This window comes from Caretta caretta, chromosome 2 (genome assembly GCF_965140235.1).
Source record: "Caretta caretta isolate rCarCar2 chromosome 2, rCarCar1.hap1, whole genome shotgun sequence".
Classification (NCBI taxonomy): Eukaryota; Metazoa; Chordata; order Testudines; family Cheloniidae; genus Caretta; species Caretta caretta.
Genome location: NC_134207.1, coordinates 239,835,888 through 239,851,107, shown reverse-complemented (window position 1 = coordinate 239,851,107; position 15,220 = coordinate 239,835,888). Strand labels below are relative to the sequence as shown.

General features: G+C 38.9%; 1 protein-coding gene across 11 annotated transcripts in view; it reads right to left on the bottom strand.

The window, feature by feature from the left end:
- Nucleotides 1–15,220, bottom strand: part of SVIL (supervillin) — a 223,248-nt gene that overhangs the window by 14,359 nt on the left and 193,669 nt on the right. For all 11 annotated transcript variants that reach the window (XM_075125959.1, XM_075125960.1, XM_075125958.1 and 8 more), the window contains 15 exons: nucleotides 13,919–14,008; nucleotides 13,740–13,826; nucleotides 12,401–12,578; nucleotides 11,813–11,985; nucleotides 10,162–10,317; nucleotides 9,217–9,353; nucleotides 8,565–8,712; nucleotides 8,286–8,431; nucleotides 7,361–7,536; nucleotides 6,710–6,854; nucleotides 6,026–6,302; nucleotides 3,770–3,921; nucleotides 2,549–2,654; nucleotides 1,585–1,792; nucleotides 777–910 (listed from right to left, as the gene is read on the bottom strand). In XM_075125959.1, the coding sequence (XP_074982060.1) occupies nucleotides 777–910; nucleotides 1,585–1,792; nucleotides 2,549–2,654; nucleotides 3,770–3,921; nucleotides 6,026–6,302; nucleotides 6,710–6,854; nucleotides 7,361–7,536; nucleotides 8,286–8,431; nucleotides 8,565–8,712; nucleotides 9,217–9,353; nucleotides 10,162–10,317; nucleotides 11,813–11,985; nucleotides 12,401–12,578; nucleotides 13,740–13,826; nucleotides 13,919–14,008 (2,313 nt within the window). The remainder of the gene's footprint in view (nucleotides 1–776; nucleotides 911–1,584; nucleotides 1,793–2,548; nucleotides 2,655–3,769; nucleotides 3,922–6,025; nucleotides 6,303–6,709; nucleotides 6,855–7,360; nucleotides 7,537–8,285; nucleotides 8,432–8,564; nucleotides 8,713–9,216; nucleotides 9,354–10,161; nucleotides 10,318–11,812; nucleotides 11,986–12,400; nucleotides 12,579–13,739; nucleotides 13,827–13,918; nucleotides 14,009–15,220) is intronic.

Below are 15,220 nucleotides of genomic sequence, written 5' to 3'. Positions count from 1 at the left end.
CTGGCATATAAAGCATTTTAGCTGTAGCCACCATTTTGAATCCAACCCTGGCTAGTTGTGACCAGCCATATGGGGTATGTCCACACTACAATTAGAGTCCCACCGGCTGAATGGTACTCATGGCGTTCGGGCTAAGGGGCTACTTAACTGTGTGTAGACGTTCAGGCTCAGGCTGCAGTTTGAGCTCTGGGACCCTCCCATCTCACAGGGTCCTAGAGCCCGAAAGTCTATGCTGCAATTAAACAGCCCTGTAAGTCCAAGTCAGCTGGCACGAGCTAGCCATGGGTTTTTAATTGCAGTTTAGACATACCCTTGGTGGCTGACTGTTCTGTGGCTTATGTGAAGTTAGCCTCTCTCACAATCTACTACTTAACTGACAGATTTTCATATTGTAAATCTATCCCATAACTACTATCTTTGTTGGCAGTTCCAGAAGAGCGGTCAATGATTAAACATAAAACCATCATCCGATCCCTCCAGAGGAGAACTGAAATATATCTGGTGGGTGAAGAGTTAGCTGCTGCTCTGTTCTATGCGTGTGCAGGAGGAGGACACTTCACTCTCCGGCCCCTTGCATCCCCAGACACCAATAGATTCATTTGTGTGTGGCAGGAAGCAGATTTAATTCTCCAATGAGTGTCCTGACTTCACCAGGGCCCTGACTATTCCTAAAGTTTCACTTCAACAATGGAAATATGTTCAACTAAAACACAATGTATTCTCTAGTCCTACAGTGCAGTAACATGTAGTTGAACATCACTGGACTGCAATACTACCTTGCAACATGCAATCATAGGCTTTTCGATCTCTCCTTCCTAATGCATCCCAGAATCCCAATGGCTCTGACCCTTCATCACATTCATGTATTGTCACCTTGCTGCTGCTGTGCAATCCAGCTTCCAATGGACATCTGCAACACAAAGAAGGTAGGTGAACCCAATACCCTTACTTCCAACAACATACAGCTTCAGGCACTTGTCAGCAGCCCAAGCCAGTCCAAAGACTGACGCCATGGACACTGGCACTTCCTTTTTGCCAGCCTGATCCATATGAAAATCAATACAGGAAATAACAATGTAAGATATGGCATTTCAGTAATGGTATTTCTTTGTACGACTGATCGTGTATGCAGAGCGTGAGAGAATGCTCATGTGAGCTCTTTATCAATTCTTCAGTTTCTCCTTTCCATCCCCCATCAGTGCTTCTTGCAAACTTCCTTCCCTAGCCTTCTCATACCCTCTCTCTCATAAGGCTTCTTTTTATCCTATCACCTCTGTTAGGTCATAGTTTAATCTTCACTTTTAGATGCTTTTCCGTCTCCCAGAGATTGAAAATATATTGCTTTAAAGGGAATTGCAATTCAATACCGCAAAGAACAGTAAGTGTATCTCACCCTATTGGGATTGTGTGAAAATCAGAATATGCACATAATGAACTAGGTACACACATCCTTGCTGCAATCTCTCAACCCACTCAAGATCAGTGCTATTGGAGGGTTGCTGGGTTTTTTTTCCAGCAGACAGCTACATTTAATAATCCAGCTACAAAATACAAATGTCTCCAAGGTATAAGTCAGCTACTTACTGTTCTTTTATTTTATTGGCTGCTGTTCTTCCTACATCCTTTGTGTGAGACTGTGCTTTGCAGCCATGCCACAGATAGATAAGGGCTTTATTTATATTGAGAACAATCATAGATGTCCTGGACCTTAGGCTGCTGCAGTGACATGCTACTTCAAGTAAATTTCCTTCAATGGAAACTTCTCCTCGCACACAGTACAGCCTCCAGTCACCTGGAATGGGCGCAAATAGGACGAAAGCTTTATTACAGTCTGGCAAAGTTACTTCTAATTCAAGATCTTTTAGGATAAATGGCAAGCACTGCATTGTATTATACAACCTTAAGTTGTCACAAAGTGATGAAAGGAAATTCACAGTTAATTTTATCACTGCTTATTAACCCTCCCCCTTTTGTATTTAGGGTGAACAAGGGACCCATATAATAATGGTACCTTATCTTTTAATGTCATCTCCACTTGGTGAATTGCAATACCTGGGCACACCAAGTCAAGTTCAGGTTTATCCCAATATAATTGCAGCCTTTCCAAGCTACCATTGGATTGAAAAGAATGTGCCTAGTATTCACAGAATACACAGTAGGAATTTCAGTGTGTGGTAAAAAGGTCACCGAAGTTTTGTTTGAGTAATAGAAGTCCAAAATGACAACATGCAAAACCGCAAGTCCATAATCAAATAATCATTTTTTGCTCTGTAAAACAGAGGAGCATCTTAAAGCAGAGGCAACAATTTAAATGTATGTACAGCAAAATGAATTTGCTCCTGGGTTGACAAACACATTTTAAGTTTAAGTGATGAGTGAACTAAAATGAAAGCACAGGTATAAGCCCTGTGACAAAGATCATCTACAGAAAAAGCTCCACTATTCCCTTTGGTATAGAATGAGTGCTAGTTTAGCCTTCATGTAAAATCCATTTTTCCAGAAAGGGAGGATCTTGGAGCAGAAAACTTGTATCTAATAAGTGATTTACTTTGTGTATTTTCTTCTTCCTCTTCCCTTCTTCCAGCATGCACAACCATCCCTCCCTGGAAGCACTGCAGAAAGCATGGTGGTTCTTTTCCTTGAAGTACTTGTACCTAGAAATGGAGAGCACCACAATACCAAAACCACAGCAAATGAATGTAGAGATTGAGGAAAACTGCCTCTTGTCAGAGTTTTAAAAATAATATAGTCCTGGCCACCCACAAGGGTGGTTTTTCTAATATGTTAAAACACTGACTATTGGTTGAGCTGCCAGATACATCAACATTCAGTGGGACTCATACATGTTGTTCTGGTTAGGAACTGCATAACTAAGAGGAACCTGTACCCATGTTGCAGTGTTCAGCAATCTTAAATTTCAGAGGATAATTAGCACGGACTATATTGCAATTTAAATTGGTTTATTTTCAAGCAGCGTTGGAGTCCATTAACGGCAGGAGCCATCTTCTCAAAGAACTGAGACATTGAGACAATAGGTATATGGCAGCCCTATTAAGATTGTAAAAATCATATACAAATATGCTTTAATATTGCTTAAAATGCTGGCTTCTATGAAGCCTTAAAAAGTTTTGTTATTATTGAACTGACATTGCTGCTTATTAAATGGATAGGACCGACTGGTTTATAATCACTTGCACAGAATTTGATATGGGAGGTGTCAAATGTGATCATGTCCTTTGCTCCCTTCACCCCATGCCTGCTCCCCAAGCTATGTCATTACAATACTTTCCAAATACAATTCAATTTTATGTCTTGGCCTGGCAGAAAATGCTTCTTATGGGGCTCAGCAGAATGGCTGGAGCTCTTCTGATACTTGCAGTGTGAGAGAATATGAATTCCTTAACTGGATTCTGGACCTGAAGGCAGGGGAGGTATCTACAGTTCATGCCTTTGCCTACAGCTAGGGGGAGGAGAGAAGAAACAGACTTCCCAGAAGGCAGCTCTTGGAATTACATAATCCACAAAGAAGCCAATTTTTTTTACAATGCTGGAACGTTGTTCTGCAAGTCCAAAGGGGACTTTGGGGGGGCTGTGTATATGCAGGGGCAACAGGTACAACTTCTACATTAGAAGGGAGCCAAAAACAGATGATCCCCAAATCCCACCATCACATTTACTCACCAGATTTGGGTATTTGGACAGTACTAGTATTTTTTAACTACAGGTTTCCCATAGCGGTTTCTACATAGTGGGTATGTTGGCAGCTCACCTGTGATCCTCTCTCTTCATCAAGCTCCACAGTCATTAGTGCTGACGTCCCCTTCTCGCTCACTGTGGAGTGCCTCCCTTGCCAAAAGAAGTACACACACTTCTCTTTTCCAACAGCCCTTACTTGCTGCTCTCCCTTTTGTCTGCTTCCAACTGCAAAACAAATGGCTCGCATTGAAGGAAAACAGCTATTGCTAGTGTTGTGGAGTGCACAGCCAGCCAGCTCAGTGATGTGAAATCCAGTGCAGCACAGACTACACGCATAATCTGAGAAACATTAAGTCAAGCTGTGCAAGATGCATGTGCCAATTCTTCACAGGGACATCATCTGGTCGATGTAAAGCCGCACGCACAGACTCCACTGACTGGCCAAAGGCCTCCAAACCAGAAGGAGGATCATACAAAATAATTAACTTCACTCGAGAGAATCAAACATGAAATGGTGTAGCCAGTCATGTTACCAAACAACAAAAAAAGCACACAATGTCTCATTTTCCATATTACACTGTTCTTTGGCAGAAGAGATTAGCTGGCTGCTGAATGATATTGGAAACAGCAGCAGTTGAGACAGCTACAGGCAGAACATGAAAATTCTTATTGGTATAATTATATTAAAAAAGGAAACTGCAAGGGGATTCCAAGTTATGACAATCAGAGAACACTAAGTTAATAACTTACTTTCATGAAAAGAGTCTCGTGATTACTTGTAAAAGTTTCATTTTCCAATTAACTAAATGCTCCATGTTAGTCTGAGCAGAGGACTAGGAGCCAAGAATATTTTTAAAAAAGACCTTTATTCATTATCTGAATATTACAATTAGTAATCAACAGTGAAAAAAGACAAGTTCTACATTAAAACCCTTAATGGAAAGCTTTACTTTAGTTACTGAACACTCTGAATAACCTGTGACACAATTAGGACAAGATTTTCAAAAACAGGAGTTTAAAGTTAGTCTCCTAAATCTATTTTGACACCTACCAGATATTCAGAAGTGCTGAACAACCACTCTGAAAATCCAGGCCCTCTAAAGTCATCTCAAATTGGACACCCAAAATCACTAGCCACTTGAAAATCTTGGCCTCAGTCCCCTCCTAAACCCTTCAAAACAGTGAAAGGCGCTGTCTCATTTGACAAAACCAGCCCAACCAAGCAGATTCGTACTTTCAGAGTCAAACTATTTGCAAAGTGTAAGAAAAAAAAAACAACCCTAAAAATTCTTCAAGGAGCGAGAAGTTGGTTTTCTTTTGTTTTGTTTACATATGGAATCAGCTTATCGTTTCATATTTAAGTCAGATCGTTTTCTATTCAATAGCTTCTGCAACAAAGCACATGTGTCTGGGTTTACTTCATCAGCAGCTACTCTCGGATTCACACCCTTTTGTGCTCTAATTGGATTCTCCAGTATCTTGACTCCACAATCACGCATTAATCTGCATCTTTTAAGAGTGAAACCATATTTGTGTTGTGGCCGATTAGGGCACTTGCACTTGGAACACACTTTTCATTTGTGGGGCTGTTTGTACTTTACTTACTAATGAGGAGATCTCCTGTTCTGGAGTTCATCCCCCATTTTGAAAGCATGGACTGAGGCATAGCCCTACCAGTTCCCTACCTGAGCAAAGATCACCCCGAATTGGTTGTTTGCCAAAGATCTACCTACTTAAGAATTTTCAAATCAAGGTTGAAATGCATTGAGGAGTGTTTGGAGAGCCAACATAAAGAGAGATTCCTTCCCTCTTGGCACTTTGGCTTCACTATCTAGCACAGACTTTTTCTTCCCCCTGGGTTCCTCTCTCCACTACCTGGCAAAGGCTTCACCGGGAACTAAACCTACATCTCTTACAAGTCAGTTCAGAGCACTGCCGCTAGTCCAGCTCCCTACCTGATTCAGTTCTAGGTTAAAGTAGATTACAGTTACTCTTGATGTCATCACTCAAGCCATTATGCAAACCAGAACTATGCGACTACAATTTGGATGCAAGTAAGCGAATACACATGGAAAACTGCTATGTGATAGCACAGATTACATTTGGTGTGAGGAAGAGGAAAAACAGCAATGATTTTACCAGGAATTCTACTTTATATCTTGCTTGCAAAGTTTGTTTAACGGCCACATGCTGTAAGTGAATTCCTGCCTTGTTTGCCTAATGGGGTGCATCACATGCGAGGAAATTTAGCTCAGGATTTTGCTAGAACATTAGTTATTTTAGCCACAGACATCAGTTTTAGCATGAAGAAATTCAGTTGTTCACTAACCTGCAGTGCTCACCATGTACTTCCATTTAACCACATACGTGTCTCCCTCATGGAACTGTCCAATGCTTTGTTTAGGAAGCCTACTGTAATCAAATTCCAGGATGTGCCACACATCCACAGAGGCAGTGATAATTTCAAACTGCCTCCCATCTTCTCCTTCAATAAATCCATAGCCACGGCCAATATTTATTCCATCCAAGACTGTGCCAACTGTAGTTTGGGGCACTGGTACCATTAGCATGACATCATATGGTTTCAAGTCAGACCTGGAGTCTTCCTGTGACAAGACATGTAACAAGTTTTTCTTTTTTTTGGTCTATGTTTAGATTTTTTTCTTCTTACCCAATGATTTAATTATAAACACACAAGTAGCAAATGTATGAGATACTTTGTGACACACTGGTACAGTTTTCCCTTTGTACTAAAGCCAGTTTTGAAGCATTGATCAACCCCCCAAACACTAGTTGATTAAGAGGATGTATGTGGGTTTACCATCAATGATATTGTTCTGGCCAACATTCCAAAGACAGAATGATCAAGAATGCAATTTAGACCACTGAAGAAAAAACTTACGTCTCTACTGATTAATATTAGTCATTTATATGTTTTGAATTCAAATTTGTCTTCCCATTACAGACACACAAATCAAATATTGAAAATACTCAGTAAGTTTATTTGCTCTACCTTCTGGTGAAGAGATTCACTAGAGTTCTTCTCATTGTGTTTCTTCAATTCTGTCCAATCAAGAAATTTTTCTTTGAACAATATGGTCTCATTATGTTCTGTGAGTCTGCCAAAGATAGCCCAGTCAGGACGCCCTTGTCCTTTTCTGTATTAGAAAAAACAAAAAAACTGGATTAAATTACATACTGTAACATATATGCAAGAAATCAAATGTTTTAAACATCCCTGAGAAAACTCATTTGCAATACAGCTTTCCAAGTCTTTACTCTAGTTTGCTAATTATAAAGTTTGAAGCTATTCAGATATCAAACATTTGCCACCGACTTGATGCCGGATTTTAAAAGTGATCAGCAAAGGAAAGCAAACAGCTGTGTACCATCTTCTTTATGATGTACAAAGGCAGCCTGAAAGATTTCGCCTTCCTGAATGTTTATTTGCCAATACACAGCTCCACAGCTGGCACAACTTTACATGTTATATTATGCCGGTTCGTGGCAATTAAAAGCCATTGTTTTCACAAAGAAAAATGGCAGCTGGCATTTACACACTGACCCAGTCTAACGGCATTCAGTTGCATTAACTCCCAATAATGTATGTCCCCAGTGTATCAATAAGAGAGCAAAAGTACTATAACAGCTGTAAGTTTGGTACCTTGGTATAAGGGGATTGCACTCTCCAGGGTCTAGAGGATTTATGTCACAATTGGCGTAGTCAAATGTTCCATTCCACAAATGTTTGGCCAGCTGGAATGCTACTTTTCTCTGTGCTAATGTGACTTCTTTCCCATGCCACACATATACTTCGCTGCCGAAATCAAAAACCAGAACCTAGAAATAATTACAGTAGTAATTTAACTGCAGGGAAAATATACTCAGTTATAGCAAAAACTCTTTGGTATAACAATGGCCAGGTTGTGATATAATTAATGTAGTGAAACAAATACTTACAAAAGTCCTATGTGATGAAAGGAGTTGAAAATGAAATAGCAGCCCCTGCCTAGCATTTGGGTTTGACTTATGGGCCTGATTACTTGCATATTTGGTAAGCCAATACTGGGAATTCTACAGGGGAATTTGCTTATGAGGGAGTGAGGTCATGTGAGAACTGAAAGCTCTTACTGATCACAAAGCAATATTGACCTGTTCTAAAAACCTACTTTCAATACCTCTTGGTTGGATGAGGTTGTTGAAGTGAGACTTTACTGAGGGTGGAAAAGAGTTTTGGGAAGGGGAGAGGGAAAAAAGTTAGGACTGTCTGGTTTGTACTTGGATGGACTGGAAGCAAAGGAACCCACCATGGACAAAAAGGGTTGGAAGTCTTTAAAAGTTGTCAGTGTTGAGATAATACATTCTAATTTTTCTTTACTTTCTTGGTACCAAGGGCTCTGCAGATGGTCAGTCTCTGGCAGTGAAGAGTTTAAAGTATCAGAAGTGCAAAGGACCTGATTTTCAATAAGTTTGCAGATGGGTATTTGCAATTGTGTGCCTACAAACTTACCAAAGATCAGACCATCGGTATCTTCCAGAGGAAGTGGTAAGTGTTCCAAATTCAAACTCCTAAATGTAACTTACTGTACCTCTTTGGATTGTAGCAGAGTACATCTTGGCATTTTTCCCCAGTAGTCATCATCAGGAATAAGTTTATCATCTACTAAACGATAGATGCAATTTGTTTCTATTATTGCAGCTTCATACATTTCATCTTCCTCGGGGTTTCCAGCAGCTTGAAGAGAAAAAAAAATCACAAATACAAAAATGTTTAATATCAAATTTCTCTACATTGGAACAGCTAATTCAGCTATTTTACTGTGACAAAACATAAGGGGCTGAAACAGTGAAAATATAAAAACTCTTACACTGGTAACTTGTCTGGCCACCGAGGAGTTTCCAGAAGTCTTTGGCTGCATGAGTATGGGTATTTATCCCTTCTTCTATGGTCTGTACATAAGAAGCTCTACAGCCGAGTTCCCTCTTTGTCTGAATTAAAGTTGCAAGTTCTGAAGCCTAAGAGATTAACATAATTATCTGAATAGGATCATTAAGTCATTTGTGCACGCTCAGTCAAGGGAAAGTGCAGGAGTGAGAAAGGGGACAGCACGGTTGGTAGCAGTGGTAATGGTCATTACTTCTCTTTTTATTAAACACCCAGAAGCGAGAGAAAAATGACAAATACACCAGTGCTTTTATTTGTAATCACTATGAGACCTGATCCTAATGAATGCAGAAACAGAAAGGACATCCTGCAATTCAAACTATTTTTCTGTTTGAATACAAATCCCTTTCCTGAGGATTTCCTATTTTCTGTTGTGGTTTTGCAACTGGCATGTCCCACGTCAGCTTCCAATAAATGCAGAGGTTAGGGGAATAAGACATATCTGCCTCCAGCTGATCATCAATGATATGCTACTGTGCACATATTCCAGCACTGGACTATTTAGGTAATTGGCATCAAGAGTGATTATGTGAAAGGAGGAAATGGCCTGTGAGATCTCATTTTAGTGGACTAACCTTAGCTTTTTCTATGACGTTTGCAAACTCTCCTACCCACAGGAAACAGTAATGTGGAGTTAACAACAGGAAGCAGTCACCACTGTTCAGTGATGAAGCCCTTGGTTCAACTAATCTTGTCTGAACATGTCTTCTTCCTAAAATAGAAAACCAGGATAATTATATTCCTAAAAATACTGCCATCAATCTTTGAAGACCTAGTTATTTTGAATGAAAGATAAACTTGATCCCATTGCACTAATAATCCATTTCCAAAAGTCTTTCATTAGAAGAATGAATAAAGAACAGCACAGGATTCATGCTTGGGGAAAACAATTTGTTTCCTTATATTAACTGATATTTCTATATTGCCACTTGTTCCTGCCTTGACAATTTTATACGCCACTGGAGAAAAAAAGAATAATAATAAATGGCATAAAAAGCAGCCAAAATCCATAGCCTTTTCCATTTGTGAAACTGCTTTATTGCCTTACTAGACTATTATATAATCAATAACAAGTTTTAAAGATTCTGACTTGCCAAACAAGTAGTATTTGGCAGAGATTAAACACAGTAACAATGTGTTGCAAGAATAACTGATATGGCATTATGGTATTCTTACTGCAAGTGGAAAGTGGATAGTAATGGGTACTAGAATGGAGGCAAATATTACGGAGATAAAGCAAAAAAATTAAATAAAACTCCACAGGATAGAAAAACTGAAATTCTGAAGTTTATCCTCTCCTCTTTCCTTACCAAAGTCATGCCAGTCACCACCATGTTCATTTACGTGGCATGTTATATCCATGACTCTTAACATTCACTTGTTCCTGAATCTTTTAGATTGTAAACTTTTCAGGGCAAGGTTTTTTTTTTTGTCAATATAGTGGGGCTCCAATTTCTACAGGAGCCTTTGGATATTACCATAATGAATACGTATTGGTAATATAAAAACTTCTTGCATACCTTTAATTTGCAACAGCATCAGTTTCTTGTATGGTACAGCACTGTTGTTGGAGTTTTGTTCAGTTAGATTGACACTTCGTAGACTGACGCTGCTGAAGTTTTCTTTGCTTGCTAAGCCAGCAAGTGCTACTTCTGAGAAATTTGAGTTTGTAGACACTTACACACACAAAACAAAACAAAAAAACCAAACAGGAGACACAAAAAGCAAAAAACAAAAACAAAAAAAAACACATTATGTTTCGTTTCTATATTTTATGAGTTTTTTTCTTGCATGGCTCATTTTCAGCTTTTTTTGTTGTTGCCACTGAAAAAGACAACAAAAAACAGGTTGAATTTAAGTTAACAGTTAGTCCAAAGACTCTGCTTGTCTTAATCGTTAGGCAAGTTTCTAGATATCATCCCATAGTGAACTGTCAAAGATCAGTTTACCAAACATATTTTATTTTCAGAAATTCCAACTTAAGAAATATCTTACTCAATATTTTGGGAAGTGCAGTGTACATTTGTGATGTAAATATAAATGATTAATGGTGCTGAGAGAGAAGCCAAGACTAATAAGTTGCAATTCCCTGCAAATTTATCTCAGCATTGTGATACAACAGACATTTACACACTCCAAATTCTCAGAGTCAGCTTATTGTAAAGTTTTAAAAGAATCTCAATTCTTCACAATTAATGACTCTCTCTCAACCAAAGCAAATGATGATTTCAGAAGTTTATAATTCATATTAATGCTTCTCTTTACATTACACCACAATACTAGAGAGACAAGGTGGGTGAGCTAAGATCTTTCATTGGACCAACTTCTGTTGGTGAAAGAGACAAGCGTCTGAGCTACACAGAGCTCTTCTTCAGGTCTGAGAAAGTTACTCAGAGTGTCACAGCTAAATACAAGGTGGAACAGATTGTTTAGTATAACACTGAAAAGTACAATACTACACAGAATTTGTTTTCATCAATACAGGCAACATAAAGGTTAGTTCTCTTCACTGCAGTGGCAAAAGGGAAACTCTTAATCAATGCACTGTTATGACGGTTTGCCAAATAAACTTTGAAGAAACATTACACTACTGTGACTTGTTAACACTGTGGTTATCATGAGAACACGTCACTAATCCACTTCACTGCAAGTTACTGCCAGAATACAATTACTCTGTAGGGAAGCTAATGGTTTGGAGTTACAAGGTCAATTTTGAATTCGTGAGGGATAATTATGGCCATGAGATTGAGGGCAATTTACAAGAACAAAAGTTGGTCTATTTCTAAACTAGACTTGCTCTCTTTTCCCAACAGAAGAATAGTTTGTCATCATACTAAACACCCATTTTATCTGCTCCTTAGCTGCTAGTGGCATGTTCATCCCCTCTCCCGCAACTTGACCCAGTCTCTCAAAAACTCAGTGTTGCTCTCTCTTCACTGGTTGAATAGACTGGAAAAGTTGGTGTCAGAGTACTGAAGTAGGTAACCTTCCCTCAAGGATCCAAATGCATCAGTTCTTTCTTGTTCCACTGGGGTTCAATATTTTACCGATGTTCAGCCTTCTAACTGAAAACCGAACGATGAATTCTCAGAGAGAGTTATGCATATGTTTTTTTTTAGCGCTTCACTACTAGAAAGATACTGGCACATAAGAGCCATCAAATTGACTTACTTTTTTCTACTTTCATTCGCTTTGATTCCATGAAGGCAATATTTAATCTTTGTTCAGTGTATTCATGAAGAATGTCCTCTCTTGCTGCCAGCAATTTCAGGGGGTTCCTTGAAGCCTGAGCTCTTCGCGTAGGTCTCACGGCACGTTTGTGCTCTGTTACAGAAGAAATTAACCTAAGCAGCAAATGAAAGTTTTATAATCTTCAGATGACATAATTGGTCTTAGTCAAAAGCCACTAATGATTACAGACTTGCTCTGTACTGGGATGATATTTAAAGCTAAAAAGTCAGCTCACTGGTGCATGTGTAGGGGTATTCCAGAAACCCAGAGAAGAATGGGATGTGACCACTGTTAAGAGACCTCTACAAAACAATTTCTACAACTGAACATTTTGTCGAGCTCTGCATATCTGTGATTAAAGTTATGCAACTTTGGGCAAAGATTTGGTTAAGTTGGAAGGTTTCTCCTGTTGGGGTAAAGGTGGGAGGGCAGGGGAGTGGCAAAAAGGGGAGACCAACGGCCATTTGTAAGACATCATGGAAAAATTTGTATTTATTCATTCAGAATAGTGAAAGAGAAGGAGCTCACTTTGGTGCATAAGGATCAAAGATGGCATCAAAGTCCTCATCAAGCTCCAAAGGCACTGTGTAAGTGGGGCAATCCATGTGACGGTAAAATTTGGAAAAGGTTTCATCATCATCCAGCTTCATCACCTCTTTCACCGATTTTCCTGTGACTGTTAGCACGGTTTCTTGCATCCCACCAACTGCAAATACAGAAAAAAGAAAGATTCTCTTAAATACCTTGCTGGGTTTCTCACCTTAAAGTTGTGTGTGGCAGTCTTTTGTTTTTCTGTGCATTTTTTTTTTAAACAGAGAGAAAATTTAAAAGCTAGCCTAAAATTATTAGATAGCTTGACACAATGGTGATACATGCAGGGCCTGTGGTGCTCAGTAGCATGAATTTCCTACACTAAAGAATGAAGGCCAAATTCTGCCATCCTCACCTCAAGTAATGTACCAGGGTTACTTGTAGGGAAAGACACTACTCAGCGTTAATAAGAGTGGCACAATCCAGATCTTATTTTAGTGCCTCACCACATTGAATTACTCATTTTAACCTCCTCCAGTGAACAGTAAACACTCTTATTTATTTCTGACATGCTTGACACAATGCCAAATACGAAAATAAGGTCTTGGTCCCAAAACAAAGATGGGAAAACTTGAAATGTCTAGATGTGGGGACAACTTGGTGTCTTTTTGGTTATAAACTAAGTTATAAAGTGAATTATAAAAAGGCACTAGAAAAAGATTTTTAAATATTACTTCAATGAAGAGGGTGGGGAAGATGACCAATGCACGGGTTTGATATTAGTATGATTAAAACAATGAACCAGCATTTGAAGCCAGATTATCATAAGTAGTGATAGATTCTTGACCAAGTTCCGAAGTGATTATACGATTTTATAATGTTATCGGAATAATTTGCTAGAAGCAGTTCTTAATTTGTGCCAGGGTTTGCCAGGGCTGAGCCTTGGCACCTCTAAGCTTGGCAATTCATAGCCTCGGCACCTCTGGGCTTGTTGTATCAGTTATGAATGTAAAAAAATTGCTTGAGCCCTGGCATGTCTTTCATTACAAATTAAGCACTAACTAGAAGCAAGAACGTAATGGGAAAAGATGTGGGGTATGTGTGTGGGGATGAGACAGTACAAAACAAGAATTACAGTTTTTAAAAAGGCTTTTTGTTGTCTACAAAACAAATAGCAGGTGGTGACTAACAAAATTTTGCAAAGACTGAATCACGAAAAGAAGTGTACAATACAAGTACACAACGTTCTGCTACCAGGTACTGTAACTAAAATACATTAACTGATTTGAAAAATCAGGTATAGAGTCTATTACATTCTCAAATTACTCTTACATACCTTTGTTATTCAGCCTTCCCAAGAATGTTTCCAGCTTGTCTAGCTTCATGTCTGATTCTAATTGCATATCAGGCCTGGCTTCTATTTCTAAGCAGTATGAAAATATTAAAAATAGTTACAGTGTGATTAAACATCTATAAAAGCCTTATCATAATTTTCAGCTATTTCTGATTACCTACCTTCCAGAGGCTTTGAAACTGGAGTGGTAGACTTCAGCCTGTTACAGAAAGGGGAGGTCACTGGAGTTATGGCAGTAGGTGATGCCAAGCCTGCAGAATAAGCAGAGTCTTTCAGATTGCCACATCCATTGTAAACTATGAGGCTTTATTCTTACAAACTAATGCCTGTTAAAGTAACCTAGTGTGGGAAATGGGTTTTCTATTAAAACAACCCTTTGTGCTTATTTTAAAATTTATATGGTTTGGATTGTATGTACCATTGTGCATATCACTCAGACACTTGTAATGTTTTTGTGCAAAAAAACAAATAATTTGCAGGGAATCTACTGAGCTCGTGCTCAGAACATAATCTATGGAAAGAATCTTCACAAATCTATTAAGCAAGGTAGCAAAAAGAAAGGCTTGAATTGTCAAGAGAATTCCCTCCCCCATTCCCACCAGCAGCCAAAGTCCATGGGGCCCCCTGGCTTGCATATGCAGGTGTGAAGACAGGAGTTACAGGGGATGCAAAGCAGTAGACTCAGATTCAGGGGCTGCATCCTGTATATTTCAAACCCCAGTCCCAATTCAATATGCACTATTCTCTCTTCCCTAATAACTAGCACAAGTTTGACCAGAACAAATTAAACTCAGTACATAAATTTAGAACATTTTTTTTTAAATGAACATATGGAGATTCAGTAAGAAGTGACACTATTCAGGATTAAGGTACGCCGCATTGGTTGGGATAGTACATTGCAACACTGAATTGTATCCCTCATTCCTTAGCTTTAACAGTGAAGAAGAAAAATCTTAAATACCTTTTAAAAATGTAACGACTATTTTTCTATGTAGTAACTGTCTGTTAATTACCGAGGAGCTCAAGTTTAAGTCTTGTTTTGGAAACTTTACTGTTTTCCTCAGAAAACATAAATTGAAGCTGCATCAGTTTAACAACTCTTTTCATTATTTTTTATGAAAGGCACATCAACCTGGAGCAGGCCCTAGCGTGCAGTAATTACCAAACATTGAAGTGAAAATAGAACACAATTGGGCAGCTTATTAACGAAGACACATTTTGCTACTAATTAAGAGGCCTGAGCTCGGGGCAGATTTTAAAGTAGCTGGTAAAGCCTCTGGCCATTGGAGTATAGGGGAGAGAGTGCCTGGACTGATCACACAACTCCCCCTGCTGCATGAACAAATCAGTGCAGAGAGCAGAGAGGGTGAAAAACGTTCATTTGCCAATTTGGAGACACAAGAATCTTCAACCACAAAGTGATTAAGACTGAAGGAAAATACTAGTCATTTGATTTTGTATGT